We start from the raw sequence: 27,333 nt of genomic DNA, 5'->3' as shown, positions 1-27,333 counted from the left end.
ATGGCTGGTCAGCATGACTGTTGCCACCAGCAAGCAAGAAGCACAACAATAGATGAAAAGGCATAAACGAAACTTGCTGTACTCAGCACAGAGCCAGATACGTTTGAGGCAGCTGCATGGCTTTTAGTTACAGAACCACTTGACAGGATTTCTTTTTTGAATAAAATGAAGAAACGAAGACTGAAAGCTAAAGCCCATCACCTCTGTCAGTTCCACTAGGCTTTGCTCAAGAACACTGCAATCCTGATAGGACAATCTGGAATGTGCACTGAAGAAGAAATTTCACACCCTACATGTTTAAGAGTTCTCCTTACTATCGGCTCTGCAAAAGAGCCAGAGGTAAAAGGTCAACCTTGGTGCAAAGTAAAAACAACAGAACACGCAGCAGTGGCCAGAGGAGCAACGCGGATATGGCAACGGCAGCAGAAATGCACAAACAATTAATTTAAAAACTTTTCACTTTATTTGAAAGTTCAACAATTAAGAGAAAATACATTGCAATTGTTTTAGCTTTTAGAAGATCCCAAAATAAATTACATAAAAGACTTGCACAGTTCTAAATATTAAAAAGATCATAGAAATTAATGGCTCTCTTATATGCCAAGATTAATCCTTTTCCATTTAGACTATATTTAAAGTTGCCTGTGCAGGGATTATTTTTATAGCTACACAGAAAAAAAAAATATGTTTTTCAGGTCTTGATGCCTCAGTGAAGATGTACAGGCATAGGCACTTATGGGCAAAAAGAGATCAAGAGATAACATCCCATGAAAGTCAGAACTCTGTGGTCACACATGATCTCTAACACTACTGTAAATTGCAAAAGGTTTTAAGTAGGCAACATTATCCCATATCAGTAGAACGGAAAGTGTGCTGTTAGATTACACAGGTTACAGTGGAGTTTAATTTTAATTCAAGACCTTGACGCCCCCACAAGGTTATCAGTGCTTTCTACAGAAGATGTTATTTTTCAGAAACTGAATATGTTTGTATTGGGCCATGCCAATTTTTACTGTCCTCAGATCCCTGTTAAGGGAAAACATCATTTATTTGAAAAATTAACTTTTTCTTCCTTCATTGTTCCTCACTTCTTCCCAGATTTACAGGTGCTGGCATTCAGACAAATAACCACAGTATGAAACCTAATGTCAATTACTACTCCTTTCAACACATTCCATTACAGTATATAACAAAACAACATTAAAGGCTACTAATACAGTGGAGGTTTCTCTTTCTACTCTACCACACCAAACTTTTGATGTGCAGTGACCACATAGTTATCTTCCAAACTAAGACAGGAGTTTGAAGTCCGACTGCAGTTATCAGATTTTTGATGGCTATGAGAGAGCAGACTCAAATTTAGGAAGCTGTAGACACATTTTCATTCATCCCAGAAAACATCTGCTCTTTTTCACCCTGATTTCTGTCTGTGCCTTTGGGTCACACCAAGATACCATCTCTGCTTTATCCCAGAACTTGTCTGCTGACAGCACTACTGCTCAGTTAAAATGCCAGTCTTTCTACTCTGTATCTACTTCCTAATAATTTCATATTGCTTATTATAGCACAGTAAAGTAAAAGAACGTAATCTTAATTATATTTGCTGCCCACATATTTCCCTATAGGATAACAGCTAGGTAGGTATTTTCTATCAGTCTTGGTCCTGACGCACCACAGCTCCAGTTACTGTCTGGAGGTATCGGTGACAGAGGCACAGTTACAGACCTGAAATATTATACATAAGCAACTCAATATAGCCCTGCTTCTATTTAGGAAAATGACTCTTTTTCATAACATGACTTCCATAAAAAGGAGAGCAACAGATCGCAGCTTCTACCAAGAGGATTCTATCCCTCTTATTCATTTATATATATATATTTTTTAATCTTTTCTGCAGATGACAGTCATGTGACTGAAGCAGAAGCAGGAAAAATTTACCCAACAGGAGAATGACATTTTTCAGACTGCTTTGGGTATGGAGAGCTCCCAAAACTGCCTTTGGAAATAGCACAGGCAGCATTTCCACTGATGGGATTAAATGAAATCAGCTGCATTGTGCTGCACCCATCCAGTTTCCTCTTTGGCTGCAAGTACTGGCATGAACTGTGATAAGCCTCAGATAGTGTTTCATTGAAATCAAAGAACCGAGACAGCTTTGACTTATTAGTATTCTGCAAAACAGCGGTGACTGATTTTTAATTTAAAAAAGAAGAGGGAAAAGGAGATAAAAATCTTAACATTTAAAAGTGTGCTTTCTGTTTACAGGACGCTTTATTACTCCTTGATGACAAAGACACCATTCGGGTCTCCACAAAAACTTCACTGTGTGTTGTAAAATTAAATTCTCCTTCTAGTAAATCTCATATAATTTATCTAGTTCACCTAAAAAAAAAAAAAACCACCACATACCACACTACACGTACATTTTAATGCCTATGAAAGATGTTGGCATGATAGTAGGAACTATAAGGTCCTCCTTCCAGTCAAGAAGTACAGTCTGCATAAAGGATCTGGAAAGACACCTCTGACCATATTCTCCACAGCCCATAATGTCTTTGGTCCTTCCACAGACAACAATATTGTCAAATAGTGTTATTTCTGGATGCAGTCTTAATTTCTATCGTAATCCAACTGACCGCTTCTGTTCCTAAACCAAACTGCATGGGTTAGGTTTTGCATATTATGCTCATCCTAATCTGCACCCCTCAGAACAGAGCATTTTCCAGCGGTCAGCCTCGCAGCTTTACCTGATGGCAGAAGGTGCTGGATATCGTGATCCCTCTCCCAGCATGTGATTGGACTCACTGTGCACTTGCAGTACAAACATATATATATATATTTATAATGCACACGTGCAAAACACGTGCAAAATAGTACTGAGAAGACATATCAACAACAGCAAAGCAACATTGGACTTAAAACCCCTCAGTGCTCAGAGTATGAGCAATCTAGTTAGGTGAAAGTGTCAGACAGTTAAGTGACGTAAGCTCAAAATAGGACATAAAGCGACTTATCTCCTACGTCGAATGTTTTCATGATTAGAGATGTCTCTGCATAATCCACTTATTTGTGATAGGGAAGCAGAGAAAGGAGTTACAGGGGCATCCTTCACAGAACGCTCCTGCTATTACACACCTTCTCTGACAAATACAAAGATTTATGACATGATTGGACATTTCTGATACAAAATGGTACTATACAGATCATAGCAAGCACACTTGGAAAAAGCAATAAATAAGAAAACCCTGCTGATACAGTAGGCCTAGAATAGCCCTATGACAAGGAAATGGCTTTCTAAAAAGCCTTTACAAGGTCTGCACAGACTGTAAGTGTTCAGTATAAAAATAAACAAAGATATTAAAATATGATACAGTAAATTTTTTAAATAGAGAGGACCTGGTAAGAAACACAAGCTATTCCCCTTCATGTGGACAGGCTGAAAATTGAAGCCATGTCATTAACAACTTTCCAATTAAATGAATTATTTTAGTCGACCTGAAACAAAACTTTGTTTGACAGGAAATAGCTTAAGGCTTTATTGCTTTCATTTAAATTTGGCAATTGAATTTATAATCCTCATTGTGAGACAAAACATTAAAGTGTTCTGTTTTAGTTTTCAAATGCAAACTCTCTGCATACCAGGTTAACAGTCAGTGGCTTTTAGCCATAAAGTCTGCAGAGACAACATATCAAAAAATTACCGATTTATAGCTGAAATAATAACAACTGTCATTAAAAAGGGGCTGATATTCCCCCTTTGATCATCTTTGATATGCTTTATCTCGGTACAAATAATTTTGTTTGTGAATCAAATAACTCAAGATCACCAGAGTCTGTTACCAAGACTTAAAAGTGGGTGTAATTTTTCTTCATCTGCAACAACGGCGAGACAATAACAATATCATCTGAATCGTCTGAGTGAGCTTCGTCCGCAGACAGAGGAGTGGGCTGCGACTGCTGCTCAGAGGACCTGGCTGAAATAATTACAAAGGAAACAAGGTCATCAATAAACAACATTGACAAAAAACAAGCCCTTGTGGGAAGTGTAATATTCTTTGAGCCATTAAGTTTCCAGAATTACCTACAGTCATGAATAACTCTGATCTATCTTTTTCTGCATATGACTATTCCCGTCCCTCTTTAACGAAAGAGCACGCGTGGCAAGCGTTAAGTTGACATACTGACCACGCATGATTTGTCTTATTGTCTTTAAATCTTTGCCAGTGGTTACACACCACAACGTAAAGCAATTTGATACTGAAGCCATCTCAGGTCATAAAAAGAAATATTTATTAGATGGCCAGAAAAGGAAAAAATGACTCAAGCAAGCTTAAGCTAAGCAGAAAGGTCATAATGAGAACTTCAGTCAGATACAAATAGAGAAAATGGAAATCAGTGAGGAAAAAAAAAGGATTGAAGCTCTCTGACTGTCTTTCATCCTTTTAACTGTAAAATATATTATTCACATGCTGGACAACCTTATTTAATGACAAGAAAAATGGTGACAACATGATTTTGGTTTGTTGTTGTTGTTGTTGTTGTGGAGGGGTTTTGTTGTGTTTTGTTTGTTTGTTGGTTGTTCCTTAGTTGTTTTTTTTTGTTTGTTTTCTTTTGCTTCTTGCCTGTTTTTCTGGATGCATGGTTCCATGCATCTCATTGATTCCAACATTTGAAGAAATGTTCAGGGCATGAAAGTATAGAACCCTAACAACTTCAGTAAATACTGGAAAATCAGAAAGCTAAAACCATTACATCCAAGGCCCCTAACACCTGATGAGCAGAAGCAGCAGCATGTATCCCTCCTCTGCAAGAGATCTATGAACTAAACGATGACAGCTATTAATACCTTCTAGCCCAATATCCTCCCTTCAGCTCCACCTATTTTTCAGTTTAAAAATAACAATTCTCTGAAAACACTGTCTCCCAGAGAAGAAAACAAATCGAGACAACCCAGGGCAGAAAGAAGAAGCAGACAAGTAAGAAGCCGTACACCGAGATTGACACTGAAATGGAAAGGAAAACGGACAGCACGCCGAAAATATTACTTGGGGAGAAGAACATCCATGCCATGGGTCTCATAGGGACATAAGAGGTTCCCAACTCAGAAAAAAACCTCGTGGTATGGAAGAGAAGGCATAGACGGCAGCTGGAATGTGGAATAAAGAAAGGGGACCGCAGCCAGCCCAGAAATAGAAAAAGAGTGACAGACAGAGAGCCTGTGAATGGAAAGGAGGAATGCAGGGAGGCCATGACATTGACCTCGATCTACAGAGGCAAAGAAACACGACTTTCTAGTTAAGTGAAATTCTTCTCTGCATCAGTCACCAAATAACGTAAAGAGTTTTCCAGGAAGATTTATGAGCCAGTAATACTGGTGATAAGGATGAGCAAAGAGAACTTCCAGAAGCAGGCATGACAACTAGAAGATGCAACTCCAACTATAAGCAGATATTGTACATGAAATAGCTTAATATTGTCTAAGTCACTCTTGATTATATCCTGCTCTTGATGTCAGAGATTTTCTTGTCCTCATCTTCAGTTTAATATACTTCAATTTGTTCTTGTGAAGGGGCAAGCACTGATTAGAGTTATGGGTTGTATATAAATTCATTATGATTTCAAAAAAGCGTCAAATGAAGTTAACAGTTGTATCCAGAGTGGCTAGTGATATGCAGAGAGAAATGTGGCCCTTATTCAAGGTTGCTTTGCATGTACAGAACATATTCTTCCTTCCTACCACTTCCATGGCAGAAAGAAACAAAATCCCAAGTTTCACAGACTGAATTGTTATTATCTGTTCAATTTTGTGGGAAGCAGCAGAAATGGCTTTACAAATCTCCAAGTACTGTCCACATTCTGAAGACAAGCAAAGCAGCATTGAATGCTACACCACTAAAAAAAAAAAAACCACATAACAAAACAAAAAACAAAACAAAAAACACCACCACAAACAACAAAACACAAACCACCACAACAAACAACAACAAAAACAAACAAACAAAACCCCAAAAGAAAACAAAACAAAACAAACAAAAACCAAAGAGACATCTAACCTGATGCAAAGTATGAATTAAAAGGCTGCAATGCTAGACCGGGATTACATAAATTTACTCTGGCAGATATATAAGGTTCTTTAAAAAACATTCTAATCTTTCCCATTACTCTCAAAATCATGCTGAAAGGCCAGGGAAATTAAATGACTTATTGCAATATATACTTTCAGTGAAAGTTTAAGATCACTGCAAGATATAAAGGTCATGAAATGCAAGTTTGGACTTGGGAGAAATGAAGCAAAAGCTTGTTCAACAGCTGCATGATTTAAAGCTAAAGGAATTTGATTGCTTTAAATCACTCAGCTGTTAAACAAGCTCCTTGTCTCATATACTTTCCAAGCTGCAGGATGACCAGTGAAATACATTACATCAAAAACCAATTTTGGTAGTGGATTTTTATATCAGTCATGAGCTAGGAATGACAGATGTTGGACTTTTAGTTAACTTTAACCTGTTTAAGCTACCTGAATTCAAATGGCAAGAAATCTGCTCTAACCAAACAGATTGCCAAGGGGTCACATTTCTTCATAGAGGTGGCATTTACACCAGAATACTCTGCTTCCTTTAGCAGGTTTTTCTTGATTTGTCTTTCGTGGGAGTTCAGTTAAACCCTCCAATGCACCAAAAGCTAATACTTCACAGAGCTCCTTAGTGCCGGACAGTGGTTTATTTTGGCAGTTGTGCAGTTACAGAAGCACGTATCCAGTTTGTCTCTTCACAAGCTACCTAGATACATTCTATCCTCCTCCCAGATTTTGAAGATGTCTCCCATAATCTTAAAATCAGCAGCAAATATAACCTGGTTGTAACCTCTTTTTTGATATTCACCAGAAGAGGACTGCAAGGAAGAAAGTTTGAATACTTATCGTGTCCTCTCTATCCTTTCCAATATAAATTCTTCCCAGAACTTCTTCACTCATCACTTCGTCATCATAATCTGCGACAAAATTTAGCTTTGAAGATTTCATAGCTAGACAGTGACTGTGCTCTATTAGCATTCATACTATTGTGTTTACTAGACCAGCTTCACATTACATCCTTCTTCGGGTCTTAAAAGCACTTCAGAAGCACAAAGCATTCTCTTTTTTAAGTGATTCTTTCTCTTTGGGTGGAATTTCACAACAGATTTTCTCTGGGTTTAGACTGACCATACCAAAAATGACTACTGCAGTAGAGCCCAGGCAAAACAGGGTGCTGCAGCACTTTTTTTTCCCAGATACTGTCACTAGACCTAACTAAAAATCACTCAAAACAGTAACATCTTCAGAAGTGAGTGTCACCTACTTGTTCACAAAGTAGAATACACTCCTGAATATGGAATACAGCAAAGTTTCTTAAACACATTTTCCTTCACTGAAGGGTAATTCTGTATTCACAACCCTTGCAAATCTGGCTTATTCCCCATCTCATATCTTAGCGGAACAGCCTCAGCTGCTTACAGCGTGCTGCTTCTGAGCAACTCTGCAGAGACTGTCAGCTTTTCACTGACAAAAAACAAGTCAGTGTTCCTCAGGTCACCCTCAAAGTTGCTCTTTTTTTTCTCCAGCTAGTCCATAAAAGCCTAAAACTCCCACTCTGGTTAGAATCAACCTTTTTCAGTTTGTTTTTAACTCCTTTTAGCCTGCATGTCTAAGGCTGTCTTATCTGCATCACTGTTTTGCCTTTCCTACTCGGTACTTCTAACATCCTCTTAAAAGCCTCTTTGGCTTTCACTCCTCACAAGCAGCGATGAAGAATTCAAGGACGAAACCAAACAGCCTAAGAGCCATAAAAAAAGAAAGACATTTTCCCAGTTTGTATTATAGTAACACTAGTTGGCAAGGTTATCTGGGACTTCATTTTTCCTCTTACTGAAGCAACTGAAGACTTCAGAAAAAAAAGGGACTAAATACACATGGCTGACTAGGATGGTTCTTTTTATCAGATGTCTGTCTCCCTCAGGAACTAAGTCAGGATGGTGAAAACACTCTTGGCTTGTCTATGGCTTTGGGCCCAAAACATAGTGGAAAGTACCGTACTACAGCTACAGGGCTGGGGGATTGAAAAGGAGTAGAGAGGCAATACAGGGGAATACCACGTTCCTCAAATAATTACTACTCGCACCAGAGACAGACCTTCCAAAACCATGGTTGTGATGGATAGGCAAAGCACTGTGGGGAGGTTGGTACTGATACTGTCAAAGCTTTTATTTTTTATTTAAGGGACTGCATTTGCCAGCATAAGCAACACAACATCAAATTAAAAGAAAACACACAGAGTACTAGTATGCATTTGCATGTGTGCGTGCATGCACAGATGTTCTCTATAAAATTGCATGCGTACCCACACAAAACTGACGTTTGAATACAGAGGGAAATGAGATTACCAGGAAGATATGACGTGAAGATTGAAGGAGGTCTCTGGAGTGCTGCTGAGACCAGTTTCTTCTCGGTAATGTAAACTGCAGAATCTGCTTTCTCACTTGGTGCGCCGGACACAGAAGAGGGCCTGCAAAAAGACACACTGCAGAGCGTGAGGCACAGACCAGGAATGCAGTCTGTCTTCAGAGGGCATGCAGAAAAGTTTGTGTTGCTAGCCTCCAAGAGGTAAAAGCTTATCACTGCAGAAGTGAACTGGGACACTGAAGAGAGGTGACAACTATGTAACTCTCCTTGTAACCGTGCCAGCCAATATTACAGACTTTTGGAGCAGTAAACCCTGGAGACAAAGGAAGTATTTTTCAAGACACAGCCACCATAAACCTAAGCAGTAAGGAAATCACTGCATTCCTCCTGAGCTAAGTCACTAGCCTGTATGCAAGACAGTATTCTAGCTTTTCTCTGCTCTTCCTCCACACGACCTCTCTCTTTTCCATGTCAGGGCTTCAGATTCACTCATATTAAGTGAGCGTACTAGCAATCAGTTTGATAGCAACTTTTTTTTGGCAATTAGTAATTATTTTACTTTACTTTTCCCTCATTGCTACAGAAGAGAACATGCAACAGGATATGGGAAGACTACTGCTGCAACAAGAAACCCTTTTAGTTGCATACTCTTTGCATTTTCTCAAGAGCAAGCTCTCCCTTGTTTTTGTTGGAACAACGGCCTTGTTCTCCTTCTCTGCCAAGGAATCCACACTAAAATTCTATAAAATATGACCCCTCTCCTGAATGAAAACAATTTTGCTACTGCATATTGTAGAAATATCTATTTTTCACTTACCTCTCCTCAAGCAGCACTGTTCGTGCTAAGTGAGCCCTGAAAATGGACTGGATGAATGTCACAATCTCATCTTTCTCTTCACAATCAGAAGACAAGCTCGAGGAGCTCGACACAGGAGACATGTAGGAGATCTGCAAAGCAATCAGATTAAAGAAAACTGACCTTTTATAGATTGTACAGAAGCTTTCACAACTTTGTTCCTGATCGTGAAAGTGGTAGTAGAGCAAATATTCCCATCTTTTGGTATGCCATCTTCAAGGTTCTATAAGACTAAATCAGCAGGAAATACAAATCTGATCATCATACAAGCTCGGAAGCATCTGTATTCAATTAATGAAAGAGCAGACACCTGCAAGGAAAGTTCATTTATTTTCCAGGAAGGAAACCTTTTCAGGTCAAAGGAGGTAAGGGAACCTTCACGATGGATATATCTTCCGCTTGTATCAAGCAGAAGTATTCAGTCCTACTACATTGGGCCAATTTGCTGAAATGGAAGTGCACGTAAAGGACAACCTGGATGGAGAATTACAAATTAACTCCAGCTTGCTAAAGGTCCAAAGGACGTTCATATAAGTTGGCAAATGATTTATAGAAACTAAATGTATAGTTGGTAAGGGATTTTTTTCATATTCAGAACTGAGCAATCTGGAGTGAGTTTGACATGACAGAGGACACTAAGTCTTTGGTTGAGCATGCCACACGCAAGACTCCTTTACTTTTCAATCCAATGGAAGATGCCTTCCAAACTTTTACTTCTGAACTTCAGTGACAAAGGTTTGTCTATTACTACAGCTATTCGTGAACACTTGAGAGCAAGTAGTTTTCAATAGCATTCTGAATTAAAGAGTTAAAGGGTACATTATTAGCTGATGAGAGAACCAGAAAAAAAGAGGAGACTTAGTTACAGTCCATAACATAGAGAAGTTACATCTTTACATCTGAGGAAAAACTAAAAGCGAAAGAAGATGGAAAGGGAGACCAGAGAACAAGTTCAGTATCTTTATGCAATTACAGTGGTGCTGCCAACCAGTGCATTAAAACAACATCACTGGGTGATTCAGAGAATTAAATCTGGAATTACAGTACTTTACACAGTAAACATCATGAGATTCCTGGATACCCATTTGCCCCAACAATTACCTTGTTGTGAGATTTTGCATCATGCGTCCTGTTATTCAGTAACAGCTTCTGTCGAGCTAAATGTCCTCTGAAAGCTGCCTGAAGCATAACAACTGCCTAGCATGGAAAGAAATAAGTAGATGTTAGCTCCTTTGAAAGATGGCAGTTCTGAATTAAAACAGGACTCTAGAGGGAAGAGGCACATGGGGGAAACGAACTTTTCCCTGCGCAATGGAAACTCTTTGATGTCTTGCCATTTTGTTATGTTTAAAGGATACAAACACATCCCCATTACTTCACTGGAACTCTGCTGCAACCCAGAGAATGCACAGCCCATGACAACCAATAGCCATACACCTCTCCATGGTTTAAATTCAATTTGGGAGGTGTTCATGATGGATCCTATCAAATTCAGTTAAGTTCTAGCTGCCAACACTAGCCTGTATTTCACAAATAGAGCAACATGGTCCCATTCCCATATTAGATTCTGGCTACCCAGCAGACTCTGTGATGCTCTGGTACAATCAGAAATCAAGCCAGGTCTGGCAGACCATTGTGATTACACTGACTATAAGTCTTTCCTCTCTACTCTGCGATTTTCCTGGATTCTACTCAACAAAAAGCACCTAGATGTAAAACACCACATTTGCATTATATAGTTAGAATTTGTTCTATTTTCTGAAAGTAAAATTGTTGATGTTCTGGAAGAAACTAATGTAAGATGCTACATTATGCTATTTGAAAAACAGTTTAATAAAAAGATCTTTTGTGCAAAACATTTATTGAAAAGTGAAAACAAGTTTGTCAATTTCTTCACAATACTCAGAGATGTTTCTCCCAAGTAAAAGCTTCAAATTCCTACTTCAAATCTTTCTGAACACTCATCCTAGTGAAAATGAAAGCATTATTAAAATTATCCAATATAGAAAAACCTTCCTGTCTGTTTGTAATATATTTTATTCAAAATTTTCAGAAGCATTCATCTTGCAGAAGGTACCAAGTATAGAAAATCTGAGACCAAAAGGGGAACACTTGGGCAAGATATATCAAACAAAACCAGGATGTCAGAAGGAAGATCACAAGCCAGCCTGGAGAACAAACATGATCTTGGTACAACAGCTCATATTATGATAAAACCTCTTGAAAAATAAAAGTTATTTGTTTGTGCTTTGATACAAAGTAAATGTTTTACTGTTTTGTTAGGTGTCATAAAACACGCTCACCTCATCCAGAGCAATTTCTTCTTTCTGAAATGAAAAATGCCTAAGTTAATGCCACAAATATATACAAGTTCTATCTAATAAAGATTTTCCAAATTTTCCCCAACAATTAAAACACACAGAAAATACCTGTCCCACCTCCCTCTGAAAACTCAAACAACAAACTTAAGGAAAAAAAAGCTTTTCATCTTCGAAAGATGTGTGGATAGTCCTTTTGTCTTTAGTTTTCCAAGAAGCAATTCCAAGGCCCACCTCACACTAGATGTCGTATACACAGAAAAATCAGCTTTATGCTGTTGCCTATAGAACAAAATTTAAGGTTAACGCATTTTTTCTAGATCATTTTATCTTAGCTGAGTAACTCAATACACAAAACTTCCTTCATTGTTTGGAGGATTTCTGCAAGAGGAATTTAACTTCTCAGTCATACTCCAAGGGGAAAAAGCAGCAGCGCTGCTTCAAGCACTGCAACGCTTCCTTGGTTTCTCTGCTCACCCAGACTCCCCCATTCAGAAACTGGCTTTCCTGCAGCAGAAACAACACGGTACTAAGCAGCAAAGGCAAAAGCAGCAGCAGGGAGAACTTCAAAACAAGTAGCGGAAGAGAAGATGGTGGTAAGGAACCATACTGGGAAGCACTGCCGCAGTTCCTGGAGCCCGGCAGCAGATTACTGAGATGCTAGAACAAGAGCAGGATTCAGAGGAGGATTCCTCGCTGTTCCCTGACAGGAGAATCTCACCTTGTTTCGATACATCTTCCACTGTCTCTGGATGATTTTGGCTGCTTGTTCCTTCCTGTGATCATTTTTGCCTTTAACCGTGCAGACTGGTAAAGACTGCAAAGGAAAATCTTTAACTTAGCACACTAAAGACACAAGTTGGAATTCTGTGAGGGGAACAGGTTACAAATGACTCAGAAAAATCAACACCAGAGTTGTTAAACGTTCATCCTGCTTGCAGAGTGGAAGTTAAAGAGGAAACTTAGTTCTGAATATTGCTCATGTTCAAATTCATCATCTAGATGAGCATTAAAGTGAAACACATTCCTGCCCCCATTTTAGTTGTTAGCAGAGCATGGGAATGGAAATGTTTTCATTTACACATAATCCTCTTTTTCTATGTATCGCAAGAGCAATAGGAGCTCCAACAGTGGAACCCACTGCTTTGTTGATCACAAATGTTTTGTGTGTTATTGACAGACTGAGAACAAATGTCAGGATAACGGATTTTGCAGCTCCTCTCCAGGAAAGACTGGGGAGCTCGCTCATGTCTTATCCTGGCAAATGTAGCCCCACAATCATCTGTTTAAGCTTACTGATGAGTTGGTCATCATATGACAAGAAGACAGACAGCTTGTGTAAATTGGCGCGATTCTACTCTTCCATCTTGAAGAAATTAATTAGAGGAAAAAGAAAGAAACCAAGAACAAAACAAGATTTTGTTCAAGTTACTTCTTCTGAGGTATGGTTGCATATTCCACCTCTCGCCATCTGATCCTTTTGATCTCTAATTATCCTTTACGAATTGTCATACCTCACTTGCCAAACAAAAGTTAACTGCAATTTTAAAAGACTAATTTAATTTGTTGGTGTAAAATTCTAAGTAGAGGAACAAGAGACTTTATAGACTCTGAAAAAAAAAACAACCCTCTTGATTCTGTGAAAAGGATTTATTTATAACCTAAAAACACTGAGTTACAGGCTTAAGCTTAGCAAATGGATCATGTTATATTAAAAATGAAAACCTACTATTAAAATGAAAAATTGGTAGGAACTTAGTGATAATTACAAAGAATTGGAACATTTCAATAAATGGGTGGTTACTGGCCAAGAATATATATAGTCTGCAGAGAAAAAAAAGGAGCTGTTTTCTGGCTGGTTTTAAAGACTTGAGTTGTTTGGTATTCAAAACATCATCTAGCATCCATCAGCCTATAAGACAAAATAAAGAATCTAAACAATCGCACAGTATATTAAAACCCAGCATCCTCTTAAGCTAGTGGACATTTTTATTCATATTTTTTACTACCTGTATTTCATGGTCTATTTATTTTTAAGTACAAATGATGAAAATCCCCAGTAATAATTTTCAACTAATTTTTAGTGAAATGAGATTAACACAACCACGCTGCATCTGAAAGCATATCTGTCAGTGCCCATTCCTCTCTACTGGGCAGTTACAACATTTGGCAGAAGGATGGAAGATTGCAAAGATATCAAATTCAGTCATATTTCATGAAAAACTGATTACAGAGCCCATTTAAGACTGTCCAGGATTAAGAGACGCACAAATATATTTATTGGATATCGGAAAATCCAGAAAGAAGTAGTTACGAATACCTCAACTTTAGAAAAGCTTCATTTCAAAGGGGGTAAAGGTTTATTTTATTGTATTGACATGTTCCCTAATTCTTTACTCAGATATTGTGTCCCATCAGCAGTGGAATAGTGCTCTACATCCTGTAAATCTTCCCATGAAAAAGTACCCAGCTTCCATCCTCCAAACAGAAAGGCTAAGGAGTATTTTCAGACCAGACAGCACGTGCCCTGATTACCTGACCAGCACAAAAACCATTGAGAAAGGTTTTTTGTCTTTTGCCAGTGAGCACACTTACCTGTGTCTCTATCCTTTATCTAACTGTCAACTCCTACAACACCTCCCTAGCTGTGCAAAACTGGACTGAAATTAGTTAGTGGGTTTAGATGTTATAAGAAGGTATCTTTTTTTTTACCTCTTCAAAAGGCAAAAAGCCCTAAACACTTAAAAGTGTAAGCTTTCTGCAACGTTCCACTTAATAAGAAAAAAACCCACAATGGTGGGGCAGATAATCACTAAGAGAGCAGCTGCAAAAAAACCTCCGCGTTGCAGTGGTAATTATTGAAACAATTTATCAAAAAACGCTGGGAACTAACCGTCACGCAAAATCTCTGACGAGATTTAACGCCTCCTTGAAAAGACAGAGCTAGTAGCTATTTACACTATTAGCTCAATTTGCAATATATTATTTAGATTCAAGGGGAAAACAAAACACAACACACCATAAGTTACCAACCAAACACAAACATATGTCTGTACCTTATTAAGCTTTTCCATTGCATCTTCTGCCATTTGTCTCTTCCCTTCCTCTAATTTTGACTCCAACTTCTCTACGTTTTGTATCGGGTTCTGGATTTCCTCACGATGTCTGGAAAAGCAAACATATTTATAACTAGAAATTTTCTGTTGCTCCTGCTTTGAATGTACCAGACCTATGTGCTTTGGTTTTTTAAAGGCCAAAATGGGAAACTTCAAGATAACACGTTACATGTTCTCATAGTAACAGACATGGAACATCAGTTCTTAAGTTGTGATAGCACAGCTGTATGTTACCATTTGGAGGGGGAAAGGAAAAAAAAAAAGCCCAAGGTTACAGTGGCACCCTTGATACTATTAAAAATGCATCTAGATCTGATGACTGACAAATATGAAACTGTAGCAGAGTCCTTTCTGACAAAGCAATAATTAAATCATATCACTTTTTTTCTTTTTGCCACCCTTGCACAGGATTATCATCAATCATACAGAATACATGAAGTAAATGGACTGATATATCAGCAGTGGTCTAGAAGTTCAGGCTAAGGTAAGGTAGAGATACTACATTTTTTTCTTAGAGGAAAAAAATGTCTCTGAGCCCAACATGGTAACTTTCTTTTTCCATTTATCTTATTAATTTTTATTATAATCTATACTACTTGGTCTTCCACTTCCTCTAAAACCAGTCTATAGAATTCTTCTCTTAGTAACTTACTCCATCCCTCCGAAACAGTTCTGCTTAAATGAATTCCCAGCTTCCTGCCGCTCAGATGAGCTTCTATGGATTTTGAGCCACTTCAAGAGAATTATACTTCAACAGATTATTTTTTTTTTTTGGTTCTGAAAGGATCTACTAATACAAAATCCGATACCTTAAAGTCTGCTCTTCTGTAGTCTTTTCTTCCCTCTTATTCTGACACTTCTGCAGCTCCAGCTCCAATTCAGCCTTAGCCTGCAGTAACTGCTTGATATCTAATCTATACAGGTATAAGGAAATAAAGCAATACTTAAGACATGCATACTTCAAAGTAGTTATTTTTTTTTTCAACTTCTAAATAAAACAGGTTCTCAAATTTGTAAAGTAACTGAAAGTTTACTTTTGCCTTTTAAACAAAGCAAAAAGCAAGCAGATGTTGTTCAGAAGGAAAAGGCCTCTTCGCGTGCTCTCGCTACGCATTTTTCTTCAGAGGTGAGTTGACGCAGGAGGCAGAGCGTCTTCTCAACAGCACATAGTGCTGTGTGCATCTCTGCTCATCATCAGATTAACCTGCCGGCCCTCATGCACTGACACACCAAACAAGTCCAAGCAACACAAATTGCAAATCAATTGCTTACTGGAGAGAAAAGAAGTCGCAGTGCGTCACACAGCAGAAGGCAGGCTTAAATGGAGGAAGGGGTAGATTGGCACAAAACATGTTGAAAGAATAGGACAAAATATTTGCAAGAAGTGCTGCGTAAAGTGACATATAACCCTTCAAAGGCTTTTCAGTGTGGCTGGCAAAAAATTATGCCTTGAAAAATGTGTTAAAAACAAGCAGAAATTCTCATTTTCCATCCTCTCATCGATTTTTTCCTGCAATGTAAATTTACAGCACTAGTAGGACTAAAAGCAGCTTTTGAAATGAAAGCTGAAAGGACCCTCAAAATTAATTTTCTTGCTGAAAGTGTGAAGGACTTATCACGTTGTTTCATGAAGTGATAGGACATAATTAAATAATTAACCCCTGCAAAAGAACATCACCTCGGACAAAAGTCGCACTTACTCTTTATTGAGCAGGAGATTTTGAAGTGCCTTCCTATCACTCTTCAGTTTCTTCACCAGCCCTTGGAGGCGACAACATTCCTCGGCGTGGTCTACTTGTTGAGAGGCTGGATGATCTAGGTCTACAGAAGGCGAAGATGATGCAGCAAGCGACTGTGATGACTCACTATCTGCTGACGACATCCTGGTGTTCTCCATGGCACAGACTTTCTAAACAGGATAAATTGGTACAAAAAAAAAATACAAAAGAAAAAAGAAGAAAATTAAATTTAGCATAAAATCATTTTATTTAGGCCATGAGAAAAGATCAAATGGAAGTCGGTTCTAAAATGTGCATCTATATGTAATGAGTATGATAAAATAAAAAAGGGAGGAAGGGCACATGCTACAGACATCAGTTTACATGTATGAGCCAGAATGCACGGGGCTGGTACACTGAAGGACTACATGCCATGAGCACAAGCCAGTAGTTCTGCATTTTCTGCTCAAAGATAGGTAAGATGGCCACACAATTACAAATACTTACTTTTTCTAGTTCCAAAATCCGCCTCACCAGCCTCTGTTTGCTCCACTCGCTATAATCTAAATACAAAAACAAAGCTTTAAACCTGAAACTATATCAGTCAGTCAACATTGTTCTTGCTTTTTGAAACTTCTGTCCACATAGAAAGACCATCTAAAGACCTCTGAACCCCAAGTTTAAATATGCAGCAACGAAAAAATGAAAATGGTCTTAAAATATCTGACTTCTACAGCAATTAGCACAGAAATCAATACAAACCATTCACATTAATCAGTTTTAAACAACTGAAAAAGTGTTCTTGTTTAAACGCTAAATCTTAAAGTGATTCCAGTGCAGAATTCTCAGGGATGATAATAATAAAGGAAACCCAGGTCTGACTGGAGCAGCATACCCCAAAGTCAGAGAGACACCTGTAAGAAACTTCTCATTCCAACCTTTGCCCCTCCTGAATCTTCACCTTTGTAATAACTCCGTTATTTCTGCCAGTGTAGGGCCCTCCTCTCAACCACATATTTCAAATGTACCTAAATCCCTTGCCCCACGTTCACCAGCTTTTCAGCACGTACTTTTTGTTTTATCGGAAGGAGGAGAACTGCTCAGTACATGATCTAGATCTTCTTTCAGCCTCCGATTCTCATTCTGCAACTCTGTGATGTTCCTGGATAACCTCAGGACAGCAGCATTCAGTGTCTTGAGTCGTTTCTGGGTATCTCTGCCCTCTGTACTTGGAAACAGGGTCAAAACCAGAAAGTTAACTTAAAAGCAGAGAACAAAGCAGCAACATTAAAAAGAGTGGAACAGCCTCCCTATTCAAGTCAGCTGGCTAAGTTAACTGTCTAGGCTCACCACAATGGCATTTCTCAACATTTTTTACTTGAGGAGTTACCTATTCTTTTAGGAAAAAACCATCCAAAGACCATCTTGCTCTACACTTTGACAATTTTTTTAATTTGCACCAGAGAAAGAAGATACTTAGAAACATTGAAAGTTCATTTATTACTTTTAATTCCTCCCCTACTCCGTTGCATTAACACATAAACAAGAGTGCTTCTACGAGTTTTACTTATTTGGTTTTCTGTTTGTTTTGTTAACCAGCCTTATAACACTTTACCAGCACTCTATGGACCACTGATTTAAAAACACTTATCTTCAGTCAGTTAAGAGACTCCTCCAAAAAACTGTTTGGCACGGAAAGCTAACCTGCGCGTTCTGAATTGCTTTCTTTCATTTAACAAATAGATTGAAACTGGGAGAGAGAGGGCTATGCACAGATGGAATAACTCTCAAACAAATCTAACACACAAGTGTATTTTCAGATAACTGTGAGTGCTGCTGTAATGTAAAAGAAACTACTCCTGTGAAAGTAAACCCCAGAGAAATTTCCTTCTTCATTTAAGATACATTTCAATCAATGAGAGATTTGAAACAGATTTGAACAATACAGCTAATGTTGATGTGATGGGAATAAAAGGCATTGGAAAAGGGAAAGCCTGCTATATGTTAAAACTGTTTTAAGTACATTACAGTGATTTAGCCTTTTTAATTTTTCTAATAAAAGGGGGAAGAAATCTCAGCTTCTAGACAGAAGGTTGTAAAGTCTATTCATGAAACAGATTCCTAGTGAGATGAAATACTTGCTCTTTATTGCTGTGAGAAAATTCTTCAAAAGTTATTTTGGAAACAAAGGTCTGAAGTGAATGATGGAGCTACTTTTGGACAAATGCTACTGACAATGATGATCACAGAGAAGTTTGTGAAGGAATCTTACACCCCATCTACTGGAATAATTCTAAGGTACAGGGGGAGACAGTCTACAATTAGCCTATCAGAGCGAAAAAATGAACCTAATCTACCTTTTGGAAATTAAAAGGAAATGGGGCCACAAAACCAACAACAAGTAAGACTGTCCATATGTCATGGGTAACTATTCATACAGCTAGCCCAGGCAGGAGTCAGGGGCGGGGTGGGGGGAAGAAAAAAACCAAGTGAAAACCAAAAACACATCACCAAAACCAGGAAGTGACGGAAATTAAAGAAATCATAACAGTATCACTGAGTGCCATTATTTTAGGCAGAAAGAATTGCAGACCATTTTGAGGACCTGAAACGCTGCCTAGTTTCTAGCTACAATTGGATTCTACAGCTTCTCATGTAAATAATCATATTTCAGCATTAACACTGAAAAAGAGGAGCTAAATGCCATTCACTTCAGCCAGAAATAATGGAGACAAGCATCAAAGAAACACTCTCCTACAACTCTTTCTATGTGCCAGAGTCATGACCTTCAACATCATTTATTATTTCAGTGCTCAGCCTCTCAAGAAGAGACTGACAGTCACATAATGGAGAGAGACTGCCCTGACCCCTCTTTTTTGAAGCTATGAATAAATGAGGACAAGGAAGAGACATGAAGGCTCATTTTCACCTGTAAATAAATTGGGTGTGATGGCTTACAGCCTCAAGAAGCTAGTCACTGCCTGCCTGAGCCAAAAGAGGCTTTTTTTTTAAAAAAAAGCCAGTGACAAAACAAGTTGCAGTTTTCAGTCCACAAGAGACAGTAAATTGGAGAAACACAAGCAGTATATATAATGACTCATAAAGAGTTCTCTTATGTTTCTATCAATCTAAATAATTACATAGAAAATTTAGATTTAACACTAGGAGGGTAAGCATATTTTAGAAGTGGTGTAGTAACAAATTTTCCTGTCCCACAAGACTATTACCCTCTTCTCAGTGCAACTAACACTCACTTGCAAAGATGCTTTTGCTTTGCTTTCTTACTGGAGCTTTATCTTTTGCCTTTGATTTTTATTTCCTCTATAGACCTTATACCATCATCACCAGATATACACCCACGCACTAGCGACAAGCACTAGTATGAGCTTCTGATGGTGTCTGACTAGTGCCACTCACAGATAGCTCACAAAAGCTACCCTGAGCTGTGGATCTGTCTCTCTGTACCACAGGAAAATAATGTTTACTCCAAAATACCTTCTTTACAGCATATACCCTAGAGCAAAGTGCAGAGCTGACTTAAGAGTAAAATGCCAAACATCTAGCGAGTCTGTTTCAACCACCAGTGATGTCACAATAGGTGTGATTGATTATGGGGGAAGATGGGATTATATTTAACAGAAATAAGTTTTCAGAGCTTTCATGTACTTTTCAAATAGCTCTAGTACTCTTCCACATACACAAAATGATCTATCTACAAGAAAAATAGACATGACTAAAACATATGCCAAGGCTGTGAAGCCAACCAAAGAGTACCAAAAAAGCAAACCCAGCAAACCAAATGACAAAATAAACTGTTCCCATGTAGCTGTTTTACATCGATTACAGTATATGAGTGATATATCAAACACACATACACAAACATTTGCCTCAAAAGAATTAAACATACTTTTTCCTCATAGTCTCAGACTTTGCCAGGAGGAGTTGGAGACGATGAACCTGTGAAATATGAAATATAGATTCCATTAAGGAGCTAGCTGTAGAAGCTGACATTGCTAACACAACACATTTGTCCATTAGAACAAGACTCTCTGGGTAGTAGCAGAGGCAATGATGCCATCACTAAAAATCAGGCTACTGTTGTACTGGCTTTCATCTAGACACTACACTTACACATGTACATTAGTTTCTTTATTTCCTCTTTTTGTTCAACGCACTCAACTTATTGAAGAAAAAGTGTTTTTCAGTACATATAGTTGAAGCTATGAGAATATCTATGAAAATCTGACTGCAATGACAGGTGCGGGTGAGCTGTAAGAAACCTATCCAAAATATTCCATTTATACTTTGACTCAACAACTGAACAACTTCTTCTCCTGTATGCACACTGAAGGACCTGTCAGACGTACCTCTTCATAGTAGGTTTCCATAGCTGTCCTCATTTCTTCCAAATGAGTGGTCGTCACATCTGCCTGGAACTTGCTGAAAATAGAATAATACAAAAAACCAATCCAGTTAGACCAGCAAAGACACTGCAATACCTGTTGGTTTATAGTTTCTGGGTGGTGGGGTTCTAATTGCTAACATGTTCTCAGAGTTCATTAAAACACCTTAAGAAACAGAAGAATATGGATGAAAAATAACATGGATTTCACATTCCCTTTATTATCTCATCCAACACAAGCCGCTACCCCCCCCCAAGTCATACTTAATAGTGTTGTCTTTCTCCTTGCACTGTTGTTCTAGCTTGAGAATCTTCTGCTTTAATCCATTAACCACCTACAGAAAGGACAAAGAACTCATGAGCACTAGAATAATCCATCTCTTCACAGAAGTTCTCTTTCTCCATCATCTTGCCCTGTCACCATAAATTGCACCTAATCAGATATACTTATTCCTACATACTTCGGTACTTCGTAAATCATACACGTCTGCTACCCTGTGACAAAGAGAACATTCATGAAACCAGATCCCTAACTTATGTCTGTAATAACTAGCTTAAGAATATTTATACATAATCATTAAATAAAAACAACTCTGTCCATTACCCTCCTAAATTCAAAGCAGCAAATAATAGGGAGAATACTACATTTAAGACAGTGACAAAGACAGCTAGCTTAAAATAATGTTCATTCCATATCTTTGTTACCGGTTTCTTATCTGACTATAAAAATAATGGTTACATGATTCCCTAATTGCTTATTCTTTCTTCATTTTATTTATATTAACCAGTGGTGTTTCAGCTCAGTAAGAGGAAAAAAAGAAAAAGAATGGCAAAAGGTAATGAAGAAACTATTACCCATCTGTTATCAGTCCTCTTTTCTGAGAAAGTTCGTGCCAGCTCAGAGCCCTGCAAGATAAGACAAAACAAGTGACCCATCTTGCCACTTTATTCTCCTGCTGGCTCTTTCCCACAGAATTTTCTAATCTACTCATTCCACAGTCATGTCACAGTCCAAGAGCCTAAGTTCTGAAGTCCCTATGTTCATTCTTTTATATTAGCACACTTCTCCCAAGATGGAGATCCACACACAGAAAATGACAGCCACGAGGAATTCAGTGAAATTCAGGTCTTCTAACGATGACCCTAAATGCTTCTCAGCCTTGTGGGTTTGACAATAAGGTTCATCTCTTGCTTCCTGGTTCAGGTCTCAGGACCACGTGCATCAGGCACCATGCAAGAGCTTAACTCCCTTCTGCTCTCAGGCAGCATATTCAGAGGGTGCGCCTCTGAAGAGACAACATTTTCATTTTGCCTTCAGAAATGAAAAGTATCTTTGCTAAATAAACTTATTTGGACAGTATGGCATGATCTTCCTTTGGACTGAGCTGGAATGTTGAGCTGAGATACATAGAACAGAAATCCCTTCACACCAACCAACCACTTCTCGTATTCAAGCTCATCATTCCTAGTAGCCACCACACTACAAAGTCCTGAAACATAGAGAGACAAGGACAAGAGGATCACACTGCTCAGCACCCTCACTCTATTTTTTTATCCCCTCAAGAAATAGTCACCCTGGAAGGATCCAACAGTTGTTCAATCTGTTTATTCTTTCTATTATTCTCTTCTTCTAGTCGACGGAGCTTAGTTTTCATTCGATCTCCCTCGTTTTTCTGAGCTTGTATTGTCTAAAAGAGGGGAGAAAAATCATACGTGCATTTCAGAAATAGAAACGCACTGAGTTTTCACAGGGAAACATGTTTTGATGTCAATAACAATCCAATTATGATGGTCAGCATGAAGCAAAGGAAAAAAAAAAAAAAAGAGACCATCACACTGGACCAGGGCTGACAGATAAGTGAAGTGACAGTGCAAAGATAAAAGGAAAAGGTTTAACAGAACGGCAACCTTGCACAAATGATCTACAACAGCCAAGATATCTGTGTGTAGGTATCCCTCATGTTCAACATGCCCAGTCCTCATCTTTCATCCACTGCACTATTAAATTGTTAAAATGTGATGGGTAACAACCAGGAAAGGAAAAGAAAAAAAAAAAAAAAAAGAGGTGGAAGGACAAAGAATCCAAATGCAATGAACCTTTTCAGCATCCAGCTAGGGCCATGGCTGGGGTTCAGGACTGGGTATACTTCAAGGCTTCCACATCCAGTACTCAGAAGTATCTATCACACCATAAGAACATTGAAATTGCCTTTAACAGACACAAGTTTAGTTCAGCCTTACGTTACATATGAAAAAAAAAAAAGTGGATGTCCCAGTTGTAGAAACCAAAGTATTCTGAACCAATAAGGCCTGGACATCTACGGGTGAATGGAGCGACATTATGACTTTCTATGTGAGTATCAGAGAGACTGTACCTTTTTCAGTTCTATAATTTCATCATACATATCTTCTTTTTCTTTGTAGTCAGGAGTTCCGGGAATGTAGCCTACAAAAAATCGTAGGTAAAACAAGCAGATCTGAAGGAGGTATTTTTAATCAACCAAAAAACTTACAGATAAAAGAAAATATCTAGAACAGCACCAAATTGGAAACTAGGCTTTTTTTTTTTTTTTAAGAAAAAAATAATCAGCAAGGAAATTAATTTTAGAAATGGGGGTGAAATGGAAATGTCACTGTATGAAACTTCTGCCAGACTTCACAGCAAATTTCTCCTAATTACTTCTCTGGTGCTAGATTAAAATATCAGTCTCAAGAAATATACACTTCACAGAAGACCGCAGTCTTCTCATCCCAGCAAATTATTATTTACAAAAGACTTCTAAAAAAATGTCCACAATATATTTTTCTGTTTACACCTAACGTGTAAAAATCTATAATCTTTTAAAGCTGCCGGAACCTGCATATTACCAGTAATAGGTGTCATTTTAAATGGAAGTGGAATTTTTAAGTTTACAGTTCTCCTTTAAAAAAAGCAGAATAAAAGTTTTAAATTTTGCTCTTCTCATAAAACTCAATTGATTTTAATCTCAAAACCACATGATAAAACACATTCTAGAGAAGAAGTAACAGGAATCAATTACACAGAATTTCAAGCAAGCAGATGGTTTCTATCAATGGTTCCTAAACTATGTTTTGCAAAGTCACAATAAATTGTCTACAGCTGGCCCATTGAACCGTATTATATCTGCAACGTTTTCAGCTGCAAATGCATGTCAATTTGCAAGAACTTCTGAAAGCTAATAGTGATTCATTGCTCAAAAAAAATTGGAAACCTCTGTCTTATCCAATTTAGAAATCTCACAATGTAGCCCATGGATCATATTTTGACACATGTATTTTAATACAAGCTAAGCTGAAATGGCTCTCGCTTTACTAAAGCTAAGCTCTTAAACAATGTGTGTTTTAACACAGAAAAAAATATCATTAACTTTTATCTGCCACACCATTACAGTTTACCATTACTAGAAGAACGAGAATGTTTTGGCTTCTTCATTCCTAGAGCTTCCTTCAAATATTCCGGAGTGCTACTAGAAATGTTAGTTCGCATATGCCCCATGTCAACATCTGATTTCAGAGGATAGCTCATTCCTGCCAAAAAAAAATGGAGCAAAAATCAGGGATAATTGTGAATTAAATTTGTGGATTTATTCTGAGCAAATGCAACAAAGAAAGCTCCAGATGCTGTTAATTACTTCCCTCTATAAATTCCAGTGCTCAAGATCAGATGATTCCAACCACCCAAATAAGAGTGAAATGACTTCCTATGTTGCCTATAATCAAATACAAATCTATTTTTAATTATTTTATATGTTAAGCTGTCCACAACACTGAATTTTATCCATATATGCAGATAAAGTTTCCATACTAATACCTTGTTTCAGTGATCCCAGCCACATCTGCCTTGGGTTTTTTACAGCTGCACTATCGAGACGTGCACTGCCTGTTCCCTGCAGAGATCGCAAAACTGCAGCTTTTTTAGGATACAGCTGTGTGCTAGAACTGTATGGAGACTCTGTAACAAAAGAAAATATCTCAATGTTGCCTTAGCAAGCTCAAGGTCAAAAAAATTCACAAAAACTCTTTTGGTCTCTTATCCAGTTTTTGTGTCCCACAAATCTATCTTGTTCTGCAATAACATAAGCAGAAGAAAAAATTTTGGAACACTTACTTGGTGACTTTGGAGGCTTGTGAAAAATTTTCTTCTTTAACTTCTAGAAGAGAAAAAGAATTTTTTATGTATTTAGAATACTCCACTCTTCGAAGATTTCAGCATATAATCTCAAAATTGGCTTCAATCTACATTTTGTGTGAGGATCATGTCTTCTAATAACACAAAATCTTCTGTGTAGAAAAGAAAAATAATAGCATTAAGTATATGCAGATTTGGCCAGAGCAGTGGTCACGAGAATTCAGTTGGTACCTATCAAAGTTTTATACTAGAGACAAATGTAGTCTATTCATGCTCTGAACACCAAGACCTTCCCCATCAGGGTTAAATATGAGTAGCGGCAAATTCAAGATCATCAGAGAGTAGAGGCTGATCTGTAGAACCATTTACCTAAAGAAAAGACTTACTCAATTGCATTAAAACTCTGTAAAAGGATTACTTAGGTCAGTAACTTGATAGAACAGCAAAATGAAGCCAAACATAATTTGCACCTCCCAGTGCTAAGAACTTGGAAGCCAAAATTACATCTGGAATTAGAGGAGGTTTTTGAATCAAACTGTGTTCAAATAACATTGTTACTTCTCTTCTCTGAACGGTGTCTTATTGATCAGGCGGCATCACGTGGATGTACTGTGTGCAAGAACACGCTGAGGGCCCTTTTATGGTATTCACCAGCACCGCGCCATTAATCATTAATAAAACTCACCGTTTCTGTGTCCGATTCACAGGTTATCACAGACAGGCTGTCATCTCCCTGGGAAACAGAGGCATTAACTGTGACATATAGTGTTAAGTAATTGGTTATAATACACGTCCAGAAAACTTCATATCCTGTTACTATTACAATAAAGTTTGAGCACAACGTATTCAAGTGGGAGATGTGTCACCACTGTTGCAAAAAACAGCATCATTTGTTCTAACACAAATGTTCTGTGTGACAGAGTGCAAGTCACTTCAGACTCAAGCTACAAAGACTTATATACTTTAGTGCATAACATGACAACAGGTGAACCAGGTGCCCCATGTGCCATGGAGCTGGTTCTGCACGAATTCCTCCACCAGTAGGAGTCAGGCAGCAACTCATCTATCTGTCCCCTTCCTCACTCACTTGTTCCTACCCTTGCAATGCTACGGGAATGTTCAGTAAAACCGACTGAATAAGTAATCAAGTTGCCAAAAAAACCCCAAACCACGTAATGCAAAGTGGTTAATTTTTTCCTCAGAATGAGTTGCCAAGTTTCCCTGCTTCTCAAATGTGAGGATACCTACAGCAAAAAGAAAACTTCCATTCTCCTTTCAAATTATCCGAATGTACGCAGCTCTCTCAGGAGAGAGAGCATTTTCACTTGTTGCTGACTCCATGGTGCTAACAGCCGCAGCACCATTCTTTGGAGAGATGCTGATCTATCCCTGTAAGAGACACGGTGGGGTGAAGTATTTTGAGGACCCTGGCTGACAGGAGCTGGAATTGACAACAACAGAGCAAGTAAAACAGCTTTTTGTGCTGGCCGAGAGCAAGAAGGCATACACCTCACACACCATGCAATATAGTTTTTAATTTCCTGAGGAAATGTCTCTCGCAGCACATAGATTATTTTTGGTTTGTTATTTAAGGCATTTTTATCAGTCTGGGAGATCTCTGTACCTAACTGCAGCTGTCGCACAGTAATCGGAGCATGTGGAAGGCACCCAGCCCTGATCGGAGATGGTAACAACAAAACATTCACCAGAATATGAACATGCCACAAAAACACCCCAGTCCTGCGAAACCTTCACAGTACCTTCGCTCTTGCAAAACAGGCCCAACAAGAGCCACCTACGACAGACAAGAGAACATGGTGGCTCCCAGCAAAGGGCCTCAAAACTTTTATCTGGCTGCCAAGGGGGAGGGAAGCGATCGCTCCCCCCGCCCCCCAGACACCCCGGTGCTACCGGCCGGGCAAGAAACGAGCAGAACCCAGCGAGCTGGAGACAGACCGAAGCCGTCCTCCTCCTCCCCCTCTTAGCCACCGCCTCGCCGGCCTGGCGAGCCTGAGGGGGTCCAGGCTTTGCCCCGGCCCCGCGGGAGCGTTTCCCGGGCAGGCCCCGGGCCTCCTCCTCCTTCTCCTCCCCACCGCCCGCTCCTTACCAGATCCCCCTCCGCGGCCGCCTCGCCGGCCCCCCGGGCCATGGCGGGAGGGTGGCGGGGAGGCCCTAGTGAGCAGCAGGGCGGCGGGAGCCACCTCGGCCCACGGCGCCCGGCTCGGGGCGGGGGGGGGGGGCGGCCGCGGCGGCCTGGGCTGAGCACCGGCCTCCCCCCCGCGGCACTTCCGGGTTGCGGAAACCATGGCAACCAGGCGCGCGGCGGCGCAGTTGCG

The 27,333-nt window shown here is 38.9% G+C and overlaps 1 protein-coding gene across 4 annotated transcripts; it reads right to left on the bottom strand.

Moving 5' to 3' along the window:
* Nucleotides 1–502: 502 nt before the first annotated feature.
* On the bottom strand, nt 503–27,219 carry IQCE (IQ motif containing E). 4 transcript variants are annotated; one of them, XM_065645152.1, is made up of 22 exons: nt 27,105–27,219; nt 25,683–25,730; nt 24,977–25,019; nt 24,680–24,820; nt 24,265–24,396; nt 23,223–23,293; nt 22,422–22,535; nt 21,703–21,753; nt 21,112–21,182; nt 20,813–20,885; nt 20,353–20,402; nt 17,516–17,673; nt 16,953–17,008; nt 16,428–16,636; nt 15,537–15,641; nt 14,668–14,776; nt 12,333–12,428; nt 11,597–11,620; nt 10,395–10,490; nt 9,255–9,385; nt 8,419–8,555; nt 503–3,974 (listed from the first exon to the last, which is right to left on the bottom strand). In XM_065645152.1, exons 1-22 carry the CDS (start codon nt 27,144–27,146, stop codon nt 3,847–3,849), a joined length of 2,085 nt encoding a protein of 694 aa, XP_065501224.1. In that variant the 5' UTR covers nt 27,147–27,219; the 3' UTR covers nt 503–3,846. The 4 variants fall into 4 exon arrangements, with proteins under 4 accessions (XP_065501224.1, XP_065501225.1, XP_065501227.1 ...); XM_065645153.1 differs by having other exon boundaries at nt 8,419–8,540; XM_065645155.1 differs by lacking the exon at nt 27,105–27,219 and adding an exon at nt 25,109–25,149.
* Nucleotides 27,220–27,333: the final 114 nt, after the last annotated feature.

This window comes from Caloenas nicobarica, chromosome 14, assembly GCF_036013445.1.
Source record: "Caloenas nicobarica isolate bCalNic1 chromosome 14, bCalNic1.hap1, whole genome shotgun sequence".
Taxonomy (NCBI): domain Eukaryota; kingdom Metazoa; phylum Chordata; class Aves; order Columbiformes; family Columbidae; genus Caloenas; species Caloenas nicobarica.
This window is presented reverse-complemented; position numbering and strand designations above follow the sequence as displayed.